General features: G+C 38.7%; 1 protein-coding gene across 1 annotated transcript in view; it reads right to left on the bottom strand.

Moving 5' to 3' along the window:
• Positions 1-4133: 4133 nt before the first annotated feature.
• Positions 4134-22242, bottom strand: part of Axud1 (AXIN1 up-regulated 1) — a 92260-nt gene continuing 74151 nt past the window's right edge. Inside the window, exon 3 of the mRNA XM_090409735.1 lies at positions 4134-5980. Within this exon, the coding sequence (XP_090265861.1) occupies positions 4461-5980 (1520 nt within the window). The 3' untranslated portion in view covers positions 4134-4460. The remainder of the gene's footprint in view (positions 5981-22242) is intronic.

Below are 22242 nucleotides of genomic sequence, written 5' to 3'. Positions count from 1 at the left end.
TCATTTGCTCATTATATATATATATGGAGGTGCTCGTTGAAGAAAACCATTATTCACAATATGTATCATACCTCTCTTTAAACTCATTCACTGATGAGCACTAGCAACCCATTTACCATCCTCTACAAAAAAAAAAAAAAAAAAAAAAAAAAAAAAACCTAATACCTTTGCTAACTAATCTTTCATCTATCAACTAGTTTTTTGAAGCCTATAGACCTTCAAACTATTCTCATAAGGTGCATTCTGTATACTTGCCATAATCTGCCATTTGCCTCTATCCTCTCCACCACTTCTCATCCCCATGGAATCCAGGTGACCAGATCTGCACTAGTCGTCCAGATGTGGCCTTATTAAAGCTGCATCTAAACGGGAAGAATAAATTCTCTATCCATACTGGTTAGTGTATTCTTCGATGACCACACAATCTGTGCTATTTTGGCGACGTTCACAATATGCCTTCTTAAACTTTAACCTGCAGTTCACAAGCACTACTTCCCCTTCTTCCAAATCCTTGACTTCAGTTTCCTAGAGTTCATTTCCATCTATATATATATATATAGTACACAGGTTGTGATCTTTTTCCTAAAGTGCTCCACCTTACTCTTGGTACATAAATTAGCAGCCATTTACTTTTGCACATACCGCTAGTCTGTCATTCTGCAGGATCTCATTGCTTTCATTTACTATCAACTTTTCCAAGTTTTACATCAGCAAACAACTGAATTATCATTTTTAATTAAACAAGAGGGGTATCAATCTTCTCCTAGATTCATATCCCCCATAAACTCCTCTTTCATATCCGTCTATCAGCAATCCTTTAATTCAAATCATCAGATCTATTCCAATTTTGTTTCAGTCTATGAAAGTCCTCTGTGGAATCCTATCAGATGTCTTAGCAAAGTCCAGCAGAATCAATGAGTAGCCATTTCCCTTATGACTTTATTATTAAAAGTAAACAAATTACTAGGGCAAGACCTACTCTTAACAAAACCATCTTGTCCTTTATAAAGTATCATATTCCAGTGTTGAATTAATTCTGTCTTTTAACAATTGCTCGAATACCTTAACCCCATTCATGAGATACATATTGGTCTGTAATTTGCTATTTCTATCTTAGAGCCCTCTTTAGTTAATTTCATGGCTATATTTATAGTGAGGTTCCGTAATATTCTAAGCACCTCCATTTCTTCAACCCCTATATTCTATGTTATCACCTAGATGGTATTTAAATTATTTGGTGTTCTTCTGTTACCTCCTTACCACCTGCACTTTTTAAGGATTTTTCCATAGCCATTCCTCCTTAGCCACATAGCAAAAGAGCTTTTTTATACGATTAAAAACCTTCATGCTCTAAATGTGTTGTCAGTTCTCAAATCTGTAAGAACTTGCATGTAACATGTTTAGATATTCCCTAACTGAGAAACATCAAGCATTGGCAGCTCGTGGCTTGAAATTGTGGGGGTGCTGCAACTTTCGAAATATATACATACTGAAAGTACAGTGTATACGTGTTTGGATAAAATATAAAAACTATGGTTGAAATTTTTAAAAAAATTAAACATGAAACAATATTGTTTATTATAGATAAAATTATACAGTTTGGTATAATTCAAAATTACTTAAAAATAAAATCCATTATCATAACCCCTATAATGTTCTAAAATAAAAAATATAATAAATGTTTCTTTAAATATAATGTCCAAATATTTAAAGAGACAGAGCAAACATGATAAGCACTACAAACACTAGACTACTGGAACAAATTGCATATAAACAACAGTGGAACTGCGTGACAGACAGTGCCGCATTACGCTAATAGCTCGCATCTCACTATGACATGCATATGCTTGCGCAGATAGCAATATGATACTGCGGTAAACACAGTGCTGCTAGATTCCTTCGCCCTCCAAGTGCTACAAGATGGATTTTTATTATTTTTTATACAAAATAAGAATTGCATAGGATTGTTGATGATAAAATTAAATATTAGAAGCAAATATATAAATAAATTAATAAATATATTTAAATTAAGGGGACATTTAATCCCACATTATTTCAAAGCCGAATAAGAAAACTCTAAGACATAAAAAAATCAAAAAGTTTCATGCTGAATATAGCAAACTAAAAGTTCGGCGAGTCCAAGCGTGAGCAAACACCCGGGTGGTGCAATACCGGGAAACTCGTAGTAAAGGTGGATAACGCTAGGATCGCTATTCTCGGTATTTGGCAATGGCTTAATTTAAATAATTTTTACATCGCCGAAGTGAAGCCTTTTGGACTCTTTATTTCATTAATATTTATATATCGAGAAAATTGGGGGTCCCACAGTGCCTATACACGAGCCACCCCTGACATCAAGTGAACGTTATTAGCAAACTTAACTGGACTTTTTTTTTTTTAAGAATGTTATAGCAGATTCTCAAACCAAAATGTATCTTTTAAAGTGAATGTGGGTTTCTTGGGATTTGATGTGAAAAACTTGCTATATAGAAAAAACAATCCTTTGCTTAATCTAGGTAGATTTATGTGTCACTCATTGATGTAGAAGTCAACTTTAAGCCCTTAATGATTTGAGAAAGTAAACAAACTGATATTTGTTTATATATATATAAATTCACCTATCAGCTAAGTTCAATCTCCACTGGTACCCAATCAGAGATAGACGGCCCAACGCTATCACTAATTAAGTGGCACAGAGTAAAGAGAGATGGCTCAATGTGTGCTGCCGTCTCGTGGTCCCTAACCCTAACACAATATATTTAATGTCTGAAATAATGTGGGTTCTATGGTCTATTTTCTTGCGTTTACGGGACGAAAAACCAGAGTTTCCAGGGGAAAAAAGCCGCTTGTCCATGCCAGAGATTGGCTGATTCAGGAACCGGTCGAAAAAAGGCTTAGAAAAATTTCCTCTAGTCACCGACTAGATTCGAAAGCAAGTCTTCCTTCGTGCAGTCAAGCACTGTGGTGTGTAAACGCCACATCTGCTGAGCTACACAGGCTATATAAATTCATCAATTTTAAAATTAAACCTACATTAACATGTAGCTTTAATTTCTGCTATCTGCATCTAAGAGATTTCTCTTAACGTGCATTCAAGTTTTGTATGCATATGTAATTGATCAGCATTCAAAAGCAGGACTTCTGCTTTTTTTTCACATATCACTACACAATTGAAATACTAATGTGCCACAACTATCTTATTTGTTCGTGTTTGGACAAAGGGTTAAAATAAAAATAGTTTGTCAACTGCAATTTACAATCAATAGTGTAAAGATATGTTAACATTCTTTTCATGGATTTGCACAAGCATGGCCTACTGCTTCCATGTTTGGAAACATCTTAAATCTAATTCCTTCTTTCAAATCTGTGAAAACTAGTAGAAATAATACATTTCTCAAACTTGTATGTACTATTCTTTATTCCTACTGCTGTCTAGAATGAGTTTGCATCACTGATACTTCGACAAAATTATAATCCTCTGTATACAATTAGTATGGCAGTGAAGATACTTCAAACTTATTTGCTCGTGTTTGGATAAAGGATTAAAATAAAAATAGTTTGTCAATTATAATTTACAATTCATAGTGTAAAGATACGTTAACATTCTCTTCATCTCATCCTTAGGCTGCCAAATCTAGGAAATGGCATGCACCAATATTCATTAAATTATTGCAAACAAAATATCCTGAATGAACTTTTCATTTACAAATTAAAGATTTTTACAACTTCCTTGACTATCAATAGGAACATCTTAACTTCATAATTAAAAAGTGATGTCAGTGAACCTGTTGGACAATCTGAATACGTTTTCACATTTCCGAAGTTCAGAAACAGGATAGGTTGGACCTTCCAATGGTGCTCCTGTTGCATAATATGAATCATCTTTCTGTATATTATTAAATAACGTAAAGAGTTTGTTTTGTTTTGTTTTTACAATATTTTTTTTAATGAATGGTTGAAGCGGATTTAGTTTACATAACAATGAATTACAACCTAAATTTAATTTTTTTTTTTTTTGGAATTTATCTCCTTACACCATAAATTTGTGCAATATCACAACGGTGACATAAAATAAGAACTAAAGAGTTCTGAAAGTTATTGAAGAGATGGAAAATTACTACTAATAATAAAAAGACCCATAACAATGAAATTTACTATTATTGCTACATACACACAGAACACTATCCGTAACAATTTCTATATTTCCATACTGTAATCATGATAATACTGTTTAGAAAACACAGTCAAATATAGATAAAGATGACTGAGTGGAACCTTATAGGTTGTGCTGGATAGCATTCGTTAAGAAATGTGCCATGCAGGACATCTTTCATTCAAGATGGCAAATAAAACTATTTGAAGTCTCTAGTGACGAGGTAATGTTCGTTCATGCACTGTTCCAAAAGAGCATATCGACCTAAAATTCTGACCAAATCAGCTAGATGAAGGTTGAAATGTTATCATGCTGACACAGTCTCCACCATTGTCTTTTTGATTATTTCACCAAAGTTTTCTCCAAGTTCTTCATCATCTTGTGGAGGTGGACAGAGTGCAGTTTTACTGTTATTTGCCAAGTTGTTTGCTAATGGTGAGTAGTCTCCTTTTTCTGTTTCTACACTGACAGGCTTAATGGCTGTAATGTCCTGAACTGTAGAACAGAGCATGCCTCTGTAAGTATCTATACTAGCACCTGGCACTGCTGAACTGAGGTCAGTATAACTATGTTCTTCTTCTTCTTCTGGAGTTGTGCACCTTTCTATAGTAGCAGCTTGATCATTTGTTAATATGTCTTTAGTAGGTATGCAAACTGTATACTGTTCTTTGGTAACCACCACAGCTGGTTCCATAAGGGTCTCTCTAGAAAATGTAGATTCATATGGTCTTTGGACTGGGAGGCCATTAGTGTGCAAAATTGTCAGAGAATTTTCTGCTTCATTCTGTGCTTGAACAGAAACTCCATTAAAGTTTCTTTCTGAGCCAGTGAAGGAATTATCAACAATACAGCTGTTGCTTCCCACATACTGATCTGAACTATTTTGGCTACTAGAAAATGGCTTGGTAACCTGCATACGATCCAAATATGCAAAAGTACTTGGAGTCCCTGTAAATGTAAACAGAGAATGTGATCCTTCTGACAGTGTTCCTGTGCTGTGATCAGAATCAATTTCATCACTAGAATAGTCTGAATTTTCAGAGTATGAGCTATCCTCTGTACTAAAGGAAGAACTGTACATATCTGTAGTGACAGTCTCTCTCTTGACGAAACTATCAGCAAGAGGAACGTAGTTAGGCACGGTGGTCACGCAGCTGTCTCTAGCACTAGGAGTAGTTGAAGCCTGACAAGCGGTGGGTAAGGAGATACAAGTAGTAAATGTCGAGTTTCTACAGCTGTCATACATCTGAAGTGGTGAAAATGGAGCACCAGGTGAAAACAGACTTTTACCTAAATTCTGCTGTTCTTGTGTTTTTTCTAGTTCGAGTCTCATTAAGGTGTGGATAAAATGTGTACGAACACGAAGTGGATTGAATTCAATGCGACCTGACAAATTACCACAACCATCACGTGTACAACCACAAGGAAATGAAAGTCTGTCAACCTGACACTTTATACCTGCTTGACTACATGAACAAGCATCTGGATCACAGTAGATCCTACAATCACATCCACAAAACTCTCGAGATAATCTAATATCACGGCACTCTTCCTTTTCCAGAGAATCTATTTTTCTCACTCCTGAAGCTCTAAGAAGTGCCCTCCTTTGCCTGATAGGCATAGGCTGCAAAAAATAGCAACTGTCACCCTCAAGTTCAGAGTCTGAAAGATCACTCATATCATCACTATCTTCGGATTCTGATGATAATGGCTGGTGGCTAGCAAGGTGATGTCGATGAAGTAAAAGTTCACGATGCATACGTTTGCGTTCTTCGGCATGCTCTTGAAGAGTGAATTTCTTCACTTGGCAGTGTGCTATATCCATACCTGAAAAGAAAATTTAATTAGGGTATTAAATTTATCTATAGCTGATCACCTAATTTACATATCAATAAAATTCTAACATTATGCAACTATTAAATTTAAGAGGTGCATAATGACGTATTGTAAACCACAATTATGGAATATAACCATACATTTTCATTCAGCATACAAATAGTAATTGAATATATCATAAACATGCACTATTAACAATCTAAGTTACTAAATCTGCAAACAGTACCAATCTTGAATATTACACTTGCATTTTGAAATGAATCTCAGCTGACAGCAACTGTGGCGACTTCATATTTACTGTGCAGTATCAGATGAATTAGCATGAATAGTAGTTTAGCATTTTAATTCAGTATTAAGACTACCATCTCAGCAGGTAAAGAAGCAATACCAGAAAGAAAGATATTTAATACATTCTGATGTCAGTCAGAGCAGTAAGTCCAGTCTATCAGCATATCTCAAAATGTAATAGGGGAAACAAACTAGAAAATAAGCACAAAATAAAGAAAACTTATGTTTTGTGTTCAACCTGACAATATGATACAGCAATCCCTCAATTAATAAATACAGTTTAATCCTTTATCCAAGTGTAAGCAAACAAAGTTTGCGCCTGAAAATATCTTCAGGACTGAGGTAATGTGGTGCCAACACCAGGCAACTCTGAGCAAAGGTGGACCAAGCTCCCATCACTCCTTGTCTCAGTATCTCCCATATCTCCTATAATGCAAAGCACACTTGTGGACATGTATACTGCTATGCATTACGGGAAGGGTCACTACCCAGACCGGTTTCCCTTTGTTTAAGTGCAGGGATACCATTCCAAAAAGTCGAAAATCCCCCAGATCACCCAATAATGAGCGACCCACAGGATCAGAAAGTCAGAAACTCAGTCGGCTCTACACCGTAGCAGGCTCCCCCACCACCGAGCAGAGCTGCTCATTTGCTCATCTGGAAGGGTGACAGCAACAGCCGAGCCTCAGTTAAAACTTCACGGGCTACAGTATTGCCATTCATCACCCAAGCTTCCAACCGGTTTCGACCTTTATCGAGGTCTCGTCAATGGGAGGCGTACCCAAACATGGAGATACTAAGGCAGAAGCAATAGGAGAGGTCATATTTACCTATACAAGTTACCAACATGTGTACCACCTTATTATTGAATTACTCTGGATTTAGAGAAAGATGTTGGAAGTTTATTTTGCACTTGTTAGACCAGTGGTCTCCAAACTTTTTTGATCGCATACCTCCAAGACAGAAAAAATAAATAGCATGTACCCCCCATTGATTGAGCAAAATTCTATTGTAATAAGTATTATTACTATTATTACGGGCAACTCCAGGGAGTCATTAGACTCATCGAGGGAGGCCCCAAATCATATTCATCACAACTATTTGACATTCATACAGTATCTATCATACCTCGCCTTAAACTCATTCACTGTCACAGCATCCACCACAGACTCAGGGAGCGCATTCCACTCATTCACTACTCTAAAAGTAAAGAACCCAGCTCTAACACCTTTACTAACCACACTTTTGCCCAGTTTCCATGGATGTCCCCTAGTCCTCCCACAACCAGCCCTGTTCTCAAAAATATTCTGAATTAATTTTATAGAAACCTTTCAGTAATTTGAATGTCTCAATCATATCTCCCCTCCTCCGCCTATCAACCAATTTTTGCAACCCACAAATCCTTAACCTGTTCTCATAAGGTTCATTCCACAGACCTGCTATCATCTTGGTCACTCGCCTCTGGATCCTCTCCACCTCCTCCCCATCAAGAAGAAACCTAGGTGACCAAATCTGAGCACAGTAGTCGAGATGGGGTCTTATCAAGGCTTGATACAGAGGAACAATAACCTGCTTGTCTCTGCTTGTCAACATATTCTTCAGCAACCAAGTGATTTGATGAGCTGATTTGGCCACTTTTGCAATGTGTCCCCTAAATTTCAATTCCTTATCCACCAACACTCCTAAATCTCGTGCCTCATCAATTTCCTGCAGCACGGTTCCACCAATGCAGTAAACTGCCGCCAATCTTTTCACCCCGAAATGCATAACCTTACATTTTGCCACATTAAATTGACATTCATTCTCCTTAGCCCAGACCTAAAATCTATCCAAATCATCCTGCAAAATTTTGACGTCATCTGCATTCACTATTGCCCTACCCAACTTCGCATCATCTGCAAACAAATGAACTGTTCTTCTCAGATCTTTTCCTATATCATTTATGAACAAATTAAACAGCAGTGGTCCAAGAACAGATCCTTGTGGCACACCACTAGTCACAGGCCGTCTTGTGGACTCTACTCCCGAGTAAACCACTCTCTGATATCTCTCCGTCAACCACCCTCCTATCCATCTCACCAACCCTATGTCCATTCCCATATGCTGCAATTTACTGATTAGAATTCCATGTGGTATCCTGTCAAAGGCCTTAGCAAGGTCCAGTAGAATTACTGTAAACCCATTACCCTTATCCAGTTCAGCTGTCACTGTTATAATTCGTGAGCAAGTTACTGAGGCATGACCTACCCTTCACAAAACCATGCTGTCCCCGATACAGTATCCCATTTTCTTCTATCCAATCTTGTATTTTCCTCTTGACTATTTTCTCTAAGACCTTGATAATGATTCCTGTTATGCTGATTGGCCGGTAATTTTCAACAGCAGCCTTGGAACCACCTTTGTGCAGTGGAACTATTTTCCCCTCTTTCCACCCCCTTGGGACTGACCCAGTCCTGAGGCTCAAATTAAACAAAATGGTCAAGGGCACTGACAATTCTTTAGCCGTTTCACGTACGACACGAGCTGGTATACCATCCAATCCCACAGATGTATTGACATTGAGGTTCTGTAATAGATCAGTTACCTCTACTTCATTCATTACAATTCCAGTATAAGCTGTTGGTTCTTCCATTCCTACAAAGTCACCACCTGGATGATATACTCTTGCAAAGTGCTCGCTCAGTAATTCCACAATATCGACTGATTCGGTTACCTCCCTACCCTCAGCATTTTTTAAGATCATTCTACCATGAGCATTTTTCCTTTTACTTGCAACATATTGAAAAAACTGTTTGGGATTCTCTTTAGTCTGCGTGGCCAATTTCCTTTCGTAATCTGCTTTTGCTTTTCTTACCACCTTGTTACCATCCTGGCCTGAGCTTTATACTGTTCCTGCGCCTGATGGTCACCTTTCTCCTTAAATTCCCTCCACAATTGTTTCTTTTTTTGCAGCTCAAGCTTAATAGTGTTATTCATCCATTTAACCCCTACTTGATTTATAATTTGGACTCTTGGTATACAGTCAACCATTACCTCCTGCAAACAGTTCTTAACCACCTCCCATGCACTATCAACATCCAGCCCTTGCAGTTTTACATGCCATGGCATTGAGCCAAGCACACACCTAAGCTTGTCATACTTACCAGCCCGGTAATTCCACATGTACCGCCTTAATTGTAAATTCGACTCCTTTAGCCACCTCCCAAGTCACTCTCACCAATTGGTGGCAACATGGTCATGTTCGTTACAGCCGCATTCTCAGTTGCAATTACTAGGTCCAGCACTCTCTGCCCCCTGGTATTTTCCAATACATGTTGCCGTAGATAGTTGTCCCTTAATAACCGCATAAAATCCAGTTGCTTCCTCCCATGTGCCCTCTCCTCTTTCCAGTCAATGTTACCATAATTGAAATCACCCATAATTACCCTCCTTCCACTCATTTCTTCTATTTGCTTATGCATACTATCCCCACCATCTACTCCATCACCCGGTCTATAGCAGCACCCAATTGTATATTTTGTTCTGCTAGATTCTATCTCACACCAAACAGCCTCAAATGTGCTTTTTTCCCCATCCTGCAGTTCAACTTCTATACTCCTTGGCTGAAGCTCATCAGCTATCATCAATAACACTCTTCCCCCCCTTTTTATTCACCCTGTCACTCCTGAACACGCTATACCCGCCGCATTCAATCCCACTAGCTTTATCATCTTCTGTCAGCCATGTTTCACTAATACCGACAACCTGTGGCCTGGAAGTGCCAACCATGGCCAAAAACTCTTCCTTCTTGTTCCTAATACTCCTGGCATTAGTGTACATGAATCACAGAAGCCCATTTGTCCCATCCCTACTTTGATGCCTTATACTAACTATCCCATTCTGAATTGTTGTCCGTCGTACTCGCTTGGGCATAATATACTCATTCATACACTTAACTTCCCCCCTAAAGTCTGCATATCTACTCCCCCCCCCTCTTAATAAATCTAGTTTCCCTGAGTCTGTACATCAACACTCTTTCAAGTCTCTGTACACCAACTCCATTCAAATGTAACCCATCCATCTTATATAAGTCCTTTTGCCCATCGAACTCATTCCACACCACACTCCATGCATAACCCACGCATAAAGTCATTGGTAATTATGGCCCTCCTTCTAAACACTTCACTGTCATACCGCGGTAAGATACTCACCATCCTAACTCTCTCACTCTTCTCTTTTGCTACCTCAAACAACTCCCTCAAACAACTCCCTCACATCCTCTATCATTTCCATTTTGTCCTCTTTCAAATCATTCGTTCCTGCCACGATTATCATCTCTTTCACCCTCTGTTTTTGCAGTCGAATAGATTCGCTGACGTCCTTTATGTTCGCACCCGGCTGGTACGACTTCGTTAAACTCTCAATTATTACGCCTCTTAATAGCGAATCCCCATACAGCACTCGCTCCTTCATTTTATTGACGTTTACGAACATTCTATTATTTGCCGTCACAGACTTCCGTCGGTTATTGGTCGGTACGTTCAACACACATTTTTCCACACGCTCCAGTTGTCTTTTAGCTCTGTGTATCGCACCATTCAAACGGGCAATTTCGCTACTCGCATTTATCTCACCATTTTCATTATCAATCAAATCATCCATTCTTTCTGTGTTTCTACCTTCATTTACACTTTCAGCGACGCTATCACACCTATCTGGCACTACCACACAATTCTCTAGCACACCGCCATTTTCTACATTCTGACTATCGTTAACGATATCACTCTCGACACACGAAACACGCTTGAAGTCCTCATTCTCTTTACACTTTCTACACATATTAACTCCACTATCACTTTCTAACCAGACTCCCACCGCTCTTCGCAAGGCATACATCTCACAGACAGCACATTGCATAAATTCGTTTACATCAAAACTCTTAAACAAACATGGCGACCTGGCCACCATTTTTTTCTTTATTGGTGCCATGTGTACGCTATCTTTTCTTAAAAATAATAATTAAAATAACAGAAAACATGCAAAAATTGCACAGACACACCAAGAAACAAAAAGCAAACAATACTACTTAAAATTCTAGTAAAATATTTAATGTTAACACAAAATACTACTAATCTTTTCAGGAGCTCTCGACAAGCCGACAATCTAATCAGTGCGACACCAAGCGGCCATATGTCCATTCCCATATGCTGCAATTTACTGATTAGAATTCCATTTGCCTTATAATAATTAAAAATGCTAGATATAATTCATTTACTATTCATAATATCGAACACTTTTAAAAAATATAAGCAATTTTGATAACATTAATTCACTATTTCTAGTGTAAACGTAAAAGTAAGTACAAAAAAGGTGTTGAATTTGCACAGAAACAATATATACTAAAAAATCATTAAACTTACTACTAAGAGTCAAATAATTAATACAACTGTGGTGTAATCTGTACATAGCAGGATAACTAAGCAATTTTTCTTCTCTAGTTGGGCTTGTGAAGACTAGGATGCTCTACAAACAATGGCAATGATAAGAAGTAAGAGATTTACTCCATAGTTTTAAAAAACATGGCTGCTTTGCCACGGACGATTATGTGTGCAAAGTTGCCCAATGTGCGCTACTCGCAAATTTAAGTTTACAGGATCTTTATAACGTCTTTGTCTATATTAGATATATGTTTAAATGATGGGGGGTGCTTAATGGTCAAAGCTGTATAACTGAGAGGAGACCTCCACATAGCCTTTAAAGGTATGCGGAGAACCGACCACGGCTTTTGACTTAATGCCCAATCATCACTTTCTCGTGGTTGCATCCAGTTGCATATCTACTTGGATACTGAACGGACAAGGATGGGCTGGCAATTTGGGATTTAGCCGACCAAAAACTGTATTCTTATTGGTTAAACCAAAATAAAATATGATGGTACAACGTGACAAAATTTCATGTCGGCTGGGGTGTCGCCCGGTTAAACAAGGACCCGTTGTTTTCGCCAGGGAACCAGGGCGAACAGCGAAAAGTCAGTTACTGGAACAAATCTGAAAACAAACCCCAACTCAACATCACCAGAGTTAAAGATTGGTACTATCAACGTAAGAAGCCTGAATGGCAATTAAATGGAGTTAGCTGAGGAATTAGATAAGTACCAGATCGACATAATAGGGGTGACTAAAACAAAAAAGACAAAAACTGGTGAGATCTTTCTGAGCAATAAATACAAAACATTATATTCAGGCAATGACAATCAAGGAAAAGAAGGAGTAGCCATAGTATTCAACACAAAATACGAGGCTAATCTTCTTGAATAGTAGTCAGCCTCAAGTAGAGTAATATGGGCAAATATCAGAATGGGGAATTGGACAATGAGACTTATTTGTGCCTATGGTGCCACAGAAGGTTCCACTAAGGTAGAAGTGGAGGAATTTTTTGAGGCTTTAGAAAAAGCAACTGACACAATGAAAAAGGAAAAGTTGGTCCTTGTTGGGGATCTAAATAGCAGAGTAAGAAATGATTGTGAGACATACAAAAATATTTTGGAAAAATTTGGAGAAAAGAGCAAAGCTAATAATAATGGCAAATATCTGTTGGATTTCTCCTCAGGACATGGACTGGTTATTACTAACACCATGTTCTGACATAAAAATGTGCACAAATTCACATGGAGAGAAAAGGCAAGGAATAAGAAAAGTCATTGACTATGTTATTGTTGATAGTAATTTTCTCCCTGGTGCAGGACACCAGAGTATACAGAGGATTTGAAATTGGAAGTGATCACTATTTAGTGTTGAGGATAAAATTGAATTTCATATTGAAAAGAATAACATGTAAGAAAGTTTTAAAGCGAATAAAAGTTGAGCAGCTCTCAGATGTGAACTGTAGACTAAAATACACAAAGATTATTGAAGAAAAAATGAAAGAGTTTGAGAACAGGAATCAAACCTTGTAGATTCAGCGGCAAACTCTGAAGAAAACATTGATTGATTCTGCCAGAGAGGCATGTGGTGAGGTTGTGTGCAAGGATAAAAAAATCAGAACTCCCTGGTGGACACAGGAAGTTAAAGAGGCAGTGAAGGAAAAGAAGAAAGCATATCAAAAGTTCCTGTCAAATAAGTCAGCTTGTGCTCTTAGAGAATATAGAGACAAATGCAAGAATGCTAAACACCGTGTAAAACTAGCTAAACAAAAGTCATGGGAGAACTTTGGCAAGAATATAGAAAATAAATATCACGAAGGTGGCCAAATATTCTGGTGGTTGTTGAAGCTTAGGAATGGAGGAAAGAGTGCTGTAAAAGGAGTTAGAGATGATAAAGGTGACATGAAAATGTGAGGAAATAAAGTATGGAGTAATTACTTTGAAAAACTGCTAAATGAAACAAGCAGTGATGATAGCACAGTGGTGAAAAACATTGACCAGGCATGTAGTCAGGAATACACATCCCTACTTGAAGTAGAAAAAGCCATCAAAGGCTTGAAATGTGGAAAGGCAGCAGGAGTAGATGATATTCGACCAGAAATGCTGAAGTATGGTGGTATAAGTCTTACAGTGGCTGCTTGCATAGTTCAGAAAGCCTGGACAGAGGGACGCATTCCCGATGATTGGAGTAGAGCTCTCATAGTACCCATATATAAAAAGGGAAATAATACTGAATGTGAGAATTACAGAGGTATTTCCCTACTGAGTGTTCCTGGCAAGATTTATGCAAGCATACTTGAGAAATAGTTGAGAAGAATTGTGGAAGAAAAGCTTGGTGAAGAACAAGCTGGATTCAGGCCAAATAGAGACTGTCAGGATCAGCTCTTCACTTTACGACAAATAGTTGAGAAAGCATGGGAATAAAACAAAGATCTGTATTTAAGTTTCGTCGATACGGAAAAGGCATATGACAAAGTGCCAAGAGAGAAGCTATTCAATACGCTATAGTTATATGGTGTCAATGGGGCATTATGCCAAGCAATACTTAGTCTTTATTTGAGTTGTAAGTCAGCAGTTAGAATTGAAGGAAGTACAGGAAGATGGTTTAATGCTAAATCTGGTGTGAGACAAGGATGTATATTATACCCTCTGTTATTCATTATCTATATGGATCACATTTTGAAGGAAAGTGGTATTAAACATGATATCAAAATTGGAGATGTTAATGTCAGCTCTTTGCTTTATGCGGATGATGTTATACTTCTAAATAAATCCGCTATAAGTTTGCAAGATTCTCTGACTAAATTGAATACCTGTTGTAATAGATATGGTATGAAGGTCAGCAATGAAAAGACAAAGACAATGAAAATAGGCAGAATCATTGAAAATGTCAACTGTGTTGTGAATGGAGAACCTGTGGAACAAGTAAAACAATTCAGCTACTTAGGCACGATTTTTACTGAAGATGGTAAATTAAATATAGAAATAGACAACAGAATCAGCAAAGCTGGTATGGTGGGAAGTCAATTGAATAAATTCATATGGAATAAGAGAGAAATTAGTTGCAACACTAAATTAGCTGTATACAAGACAGTGTTCAAACTAGTTTTAACTTATGGATCTGAGAGCTGGATCAGAATTAAAACACTGGGCCAAAGACTAGAGACCGCAGATATGAGAGTCCTGAGAAAGATTATAGGCGAGAACAGATGGCATCAATGGCAATGTCATATTAAAAACGAGGATATTAGGAAAGAACTTGACATTGTTAGCATCCAGGAATGCGTTAGAAGAGCTAATCTCAGGTGGTATGGTCATTTAAACAGAATGGGCAAAGAAAGATTAGGAAAACAAGTGTTCTCTGCCAGGTTGGCAGCAAAACGACCCAGAGGAAGACTAAGATATAGGTGGATTTATACGGTACAAAGTGCCTTAGACGATAGAAATATAAGATCTGATAATGTTTCTTGACAAGTAACAGACTGATTTGGAGGAAAATTGCAGATAGGAAGTTAGTAATGATGTAATTTTTTTCATGTAGTACTATCATATCCTGCACGATGATGATGATGGTTTAAATGATGAAAGAAAGTAATATTCTTTATCTTTAATTAATTACTTAATTTTTTTCCTATCAATATAAAACTTTTTTGACATACTCCCACATATCAACTCGCATACTGCACTTTGGAGACCAATGGGTTAGACTATAATAAATTTAGTTTAATCATTTATCCAAGTGTAAGCAAAGAAACTTTGCACCTGAAAATATCTTCAGGATTGAGGTAAGGTGGTGCAACACTAGGCAACTTCGAGCAAAGGTGGACAAAGCTCTCATCACTCCTTGTCTCAGTATCTTCCATAACGAGATCTCAATAAAGGTCAAAACTGGTCTGGGTAGTGGCCCTTCCCTTAATGCATAGCAGTATACACGTCCGCAAGGAGATGTACTTTGCATTATGGGAGATACTGAGACAAGGAGTAATGAGAGCTTGGTCCACCTTTGCTTGGAGTTTCCTGGTGTTGTACCACCTTACTTCAGTCCTGAAGATATTTTCAGGCACAAACTTTGTTTGCTTACACTTGGATAAAAGATTAAACTAAATTTATTATAGTCTAACCAAGTGCAAAATAAACTTCCAACATCTTTCTCTAAATCCAGAGTAATTCAATAATAAGGTGGTACACCTGTTGGCAACTCGTATCGATAAATATGACCTCTCCTATTGCTTCTACCTTAGTATCTCCACATTTGGGTCTGCCTCCCATCGACGAGACCTCAATAAAGGTCGAAACAGGTCTGGGTTGTGGCCCTTCCCTTAATGCATAGCAGTATACATGTCCGCAAGGAGATGTGCTTTGCATTATGGGAAATACTGAGATAAGGAGTGATGAGAGCTTCGTTCACCTTTGCTCATAGTTGCCTGGTGTTGCACCACCTTACCTCAGTCCTGAAGATATTTTCAGGTGCAAACTTTGTTTAGTTATACTTGGATAAAGGATTAAACTATATTTATTATAGTCTAACCAAGTGCAAAATAAACTTCTAATCCCTCAATTAATGCGTTCTTTAAAATAGGAGCATTAATCGAATATAATAACCTATGGGGTAAAAGTATAATTCATTCCTCAAATTTCTCTTTTGACCCTTGATTTTTTTTTAATAAAAGAATTAGGGTATACTCAAGGCCTAGTTAGAAGAAAACCATGAAGCTGAAAGACAAAACATATTCAGAATATAAATTTATTATTCTGCTTCTTAACAAAGAATTTAGCTAATGTAGTTTGGTGGGCATTTCACTCAAGGGCTCACTTTAGTGAGTACGGGCATGGCAAACCTGAGGTACCTGATGCTGGATCATGCCTTACTTCATGTAATATATATCTGTTATATTATTCTGTAGACTGGTCCCTCCTCTTCTTCCTTTGCTTCTTTCTCCTCTCCTTGCTCCTTCCCCCTGATGCTATTAGAGTATTCGAGGGCTAGGGGTGAGTCTTTCCTATCTTGCTAAGTCATTTCGTCTGATGCAGCCACCGAAGGAGGCAAGCTAGCCTCAATAGGTGCCGGTCCCAAGCCCGGATAAATGCGAGAGTTGATGTCAGGAAGGGCATCCGGTCGTAAAACTTCAGTGCCAACTCAAACTATGATTATGAGTCGAAGAGAAAATGATATAAGGGCTAGGGCGTACCCCTTAAGCGACGCGCAGCGACATCGCCCTACAGCTGTGAGAAGTGGACGAGGGCTACCGCATCAAGGGCGGGTGCGGTTAAAGAAGCGAGCCCAGCAGGTGGAGAGGATGTTGCGAGTGGGAACACTGAATGTTGGAAGCATGACTGGAAGGGGAAGAGAGGTGGCAGACATGATGAGGAAGAGGAAGTTGGACATTTTATGTGTGCAGGAGACAAGGTGGAAAGGGGGAAAGGCAAAGGAACTGGGAGATGGATATAAATTGTTCTACTCTGGAGCGAATAACGAGGGAAGAAATGGTGTAGGAATTGTGGTGTTTGGCAGAATGAAGGGTGAAGTACTGGACGTGGGTAGAAGGAACGACAGGATCATGCGAATGAAATTGGGTCTTGGAGAAGAGCGGGTGGTCATATTATGTGTATATGCCCCGCAAGTTGGTTGTACAGCAGAGGAAAAATATGAGTTCTGGAACGTGTTAGATGAAGAAATGAGGGAATTGGAAGAAAATGAGATGGTGATTGTCGGAGGAGACTTGAACGGGCACATAGGAAGACAGAATAGAGACTGTGAAAGGGTGCATGGTGGCCACGGAGTGGGAATGATGAACCAGGAAGGAGAGAGGGTTGTGGACTTTGCAGTAGCATTTGATCTGGCAATTGTGAACTCGTTTTTCTTCAAGAGGGAAGAACATTTGATAACATTTAGAAGTGGTAACAACAGCTCACAAATTGACTACATTTTGACTAGAAGAAAACATCTTAAGGTTGTGACAAATTGTAAGGTAATTCCAACAGATCAGGTAGCACAACAACACCGACTGCTGTGCGCAGACTTTAAATTAAGATCGAAGATAAGAACTTCTGGTTGCCATGGGATGAAGACAATTAAGTGGTTTCGCTTAAAAGAAGAGAGTGTGAGGAATCATTTTAGGGAGAGAGTGTTAGAGAGGATTTCGGATGGACTGGAAAGTGTATAAGACTGGTGGAAACATAATTCAAAAGTAATCCTGAGCTGTGCAATCGAGGTGCTTGGTGAGACATCTGGAAAGATTAGAGAGCAGAAGGAGGGTTGGTGGTGGAATAATGATGTACAAGTGGCAGTGACAGCTAAGAGGAAGGCAAAGCAGAAGTGGGATGAGTCAAGAGTGGAAGAGGACAGAAAGGTGTACAAAGAGAGAAAGCAAGAAGCCAAGAGAGTTGTGGCACAGGCAAAGGCCATGGCATATCAAGATCTGTATGATCAATTAGAAACAAAGGAAGGACAGAGAAAAATTTACCAACTAGCGAAATGTAGAAATAAAGCAGCTAAGGACATCTTACATGTGAGGCAGATCAAAGATGCTGAAGGAAGAGTATTATGGAGGGATGTGGACATAAGAAACAGATGGAAAATATACTTTGAGGGACTTCTGAATGAGGAAAATGCAAGGACTCACAGAGGAGATGGGCAGCCTTCTGAGGGGATGGTGCAGAACATCAGTAGAATGGAAGTGACGGAGGCCATGAAGAGGATGAGGAATGGAAAAGCGGTGGGCCCCGACAGAATTCCAGTGGAGGCATGGAAGGCACTGGGGGAAGAGGGAATTGACCTGCTGTGGGACCTGTTCATGAAAGTTTGCCAACAGGAAAATATACCCGAGGAATGGAGGGAGAGTATTCTTGTTCCCATCTACAAGGGTAAAGGGGATGCACAAGACTGTAAAAATTACAGAGGAATAAAGTTGATGTCCCACACAATGAAGATCCTAGAAAGGGTTCTTGATGGTAGATTGAGGGAGGAGGTGGAGATTGCAAAGGAACAATTTGGCTTCATGCCTGGAAGATCAACAACAGATGCTATCTTTGGGTTACGACAGATGATGGAAAAATATCGAGAGAAACAAAGGGAGCTACATCTGGTATTTATTGATCTGGAGAAAGCATACGATAGAGTGCCAAGGCAAGAAGTCTGGAGGTGTCTGAGGGAGAAGAAGGTGCCGGAGAAATATGTCAGGTTGGTGCAGGAAATGTACAGAAATGTGAAGACAAGTGTTCGGATCTGTTTGGGACAGACAGAAAGTTTTCAAGTAACAGTTGGCTTGCATCAAGGGTCAGCATTAAGTCCGTTTCTGTTTAATATTGTGATGGAGGTGGTAACAGAGGAGGTGAGAGAAGATGCACCTTGGAGAATGTTGTATGCAGATGACATCTTGCTGTGTGTAGATACAAGAGAAGAAGCGGAAACTAAACTAGAAAGATGGAGAAAAGTACTGGAAGAGAGAGGTATGAGACTGAGCAGAAGTAAGACAGAGTATATGTGTTGGGCAGTGGGCTGTGGCCAGGAGACAGACCTGGAGCGGGAAGGAAATGTCATCAGGAAGGTGAGAGACTTTAGATACTTAGGTTCGACAGTGGAAGAAGATGGAGGAGGTGAGAAGGAAGTGGGATGCAGGATACAAGCAGGTTGGAGGAACTGGAGGGAGATGGCTGGAGTGTTATGTGATAAGAGGGTGCCGATCAATCTGAAAGGCAAAATTTATAGGACAGTAGTGAGGCCAGCTATGACATATGCTATAGAAACTGTGGCCCTGAGGAAAAATAACATTAGCAGGATGGAAGTAGCAGAGATGAGAATGCTTAGGTGGATGTGCGGTGTGACCAGAAAGGATCATCTGAGAAATGACTATGTCAGGGGAACAGTGAAAGTTACGAACTTAGGAGCGAAAATACAGGAGGCAAGGTTGAGATGGTTTGGTCATGTGATGAGGAGGGAGGACGAATACGTGGGAAGAAGGGTCATGCAGATGGATGTGCAAGGAAGGCGGAAGCGTGGGCAGCCAAAGAAGAGATGGAGGGAGCTGGTAGAAGAGGACTTGAAGATGAAGAACTTGGATGTGGTGACAGCCCAGGACAGGAAGGTGTGGAGGAGACTCATAATAAACAGTGACCCCACTTAAGTGGGAGAAGCTGCAGAAGAAGAAGAAGTTTGGTGGGCATTCTGTTTCTTTTTTTCATACAACTAACGGTAGGGCCCATTACCTCTTTTGCAAATTTTACTGCTTCTCTCTTCATCAAGGTCAGCCTGTAAGCATTTCTGCTTAAAAACTTTGGTTGCCCAAAATATATTTTCAAATTGTTTCTGTGAAATCTCTTTGGCTTGTCAGTGATTAAATTTTCTTCATATTCTTCAGGATCTTCCTGCTGTGCATCTAAATTTAGCAGGTCAAAATTACTCAATTTCTCAGAATGAGATTTAAATTACATTCATTTGAAAAGCCTCTAAAATCATTTGCACAATGTGGAAAAATGTGCTTCCAAATGGCTCGCATATTACTAGCAGTAATTTCATTCGACTTTGCGACTTTATAACCAGGCTGAGATTTCTCTGACCTGGCCAGAAAAGATTCGGAAGATATTCAGTTCCAAAAAAAGGCCGGTTTCATCGATATTAAATATTTGTTGGTCATAATAGCCCTTCTTACACAATTTTCTTCAGGATCTCTGGATAATTTGCGGCCACCTCCTTATCTGCACTCGCAACTTCGCCTTTGATTAGAACGTTATGTAGGCTATTTCTCAAACCACCCATCACTAACATGGAATTCTTCTTTTCCATCAGTGATCATTGAGAGCTCTTTCTTTCAAGGTTACAAATAGATATAATTGACCATAAAAAATGCATAGATAGAAAATTTTAAAAATCTGTAACATTTATTTTTAAGATGTATATGGGCGCACTAATCGAATTTGGGTATCAAAAAAAAAATGAAGCACTAATCAGGGCACATTAATTGAGAAATTGCTGTACTTCAAGTTGGTAGAATTTTTCAATTTCAGGAATGAGTATCTTTAAATGTCATAAAATGTGCATATTCAACTCGATAATACAGCAAAAACAACTCTCAATAATTAAGCTTGCACCTTTAGTGGTGATATTAGCCATTTTCTGATGTGGACCATCAAAAGGTGTATAGGATACTATGTAATTATTATTATTTTATCAAAAATTTTTCTTCCAAATTAATATCAGGCCTTCAACATAGATAATCGCTACTAACTTCATCTATCCACTGGATCTTGATCCTCTGAGTTTTCTAGCTATCATGACAGTGACTGCTTGTTTTCCTAACCATTTCTCTCCCATTCTCTTTGTGACCATACCATCTTAATATTAGCACTGCACATTCATTTTTGATGATACCACTTGTTCATGTTTACATGAGAATTTGTGGCCTCACCTCTCAACAACCAACTTTCAAATTTAAGTTAACATTCGCTTTTAACACTTCTCATATACTGCTTTTAGCACTCATGAACAGTGGCAGAGAATATCCAGAATGAAAATATTGATACTAGAGACAAAAACAATTATCCAAAATTGCAACTGATATGAAGTAAAGTATTTCTAGTTGAATAAATAGAAATGCTGAAAAAGGTTTGGGCACTGAGGTTCTGTTAGGAATACAAACTCTGGTTTACATGACTAAGTGGTGGTATACACATCATTCATATTGCTGTTTAGGCCACAAATGAAGTAGATATAGAAACTGTTTTTCTTGGTAAGAATTAATGTTTTTTTTTTAAGACTATTTTTTGCAGGAGAATTTTTGGGATATGCAGTAAAGTCGTTTCTTTAGGCTAAATCCGCTTAAATGTGGGAGGAAGACATAAAAAGGGCATGCAATGAGAAGTGACACTTGGAAACACCTTACCCACATAGAGGGAACCAGTGTCCTGTCCACACATGGCCTTGACAGTTCTCCTTACAAACACAATACCTGGTCTCCCTCCAGTCACAAATTGGCAAAGGAGCATGTAGATTTGATGCTAGATGATTGGGAAGCCTCCAGTTTCATTACTAACCAGCAGAATGTTTACTGCAGTACCCTCGAATAGGAGGGTCTGGGCTCCCCCCTCTACAGTGTAATTAATGTCATTGATGGCATCACTCACCGGATATGGAAAGGGACTAACATGACTTTCATGCTACAGATCTGTAGCAAATTATGGTAGGAAGTGTTCATCGTACCTATTATGTTTATATGCACCTTGAAGGTGTCTAAACAATTTGTAAAGACCATCAATCCTACCACAGAAATGAATGATTTTGACCCTCAATTAGACAAGACTAACAGGTTTCTTCAAGCATAATCTCTTTTGTGACCCCTCCCCCTATAAAATTTGTTTCTCCATCTTATTCCCAACATGGGAATAAGATATACTGATGATAAACAGTATAAAGGGCAGTCTGTAGAAAATCTGCCCTTTATGTGTGATATACATGGATATATATATTGCTAGCATTCAAAGGCAACTTAGTTGAAGTGGGATGGGCAGTTATTCTGAAGCATACATAAATACAAAGCAGATTTGACAGTTACAAAAAAAAGGTCTAATC

Source organism: Typopeltis vanoorti, chromosome 2 (assembly GCF_054136105.1).
Source record: "Typopeltis vanoorti isolate ZY-2024b chromosome 2, IOZ_Tvanoo_1.0, whole genome shotgun sequence".
Taxonomy (NCBI): domain Eukaryota; kingdom Metazoa; phylum Arthropoda; class Arachnida; order Uropygi; family Thelyphonidae; genus Typopeltis; species Typopeltis vanoorti.
Note: the sequence above shows the minus strand (reverse complement) of the source record. Positions and strands in the feature narration are given on the sequence as shown.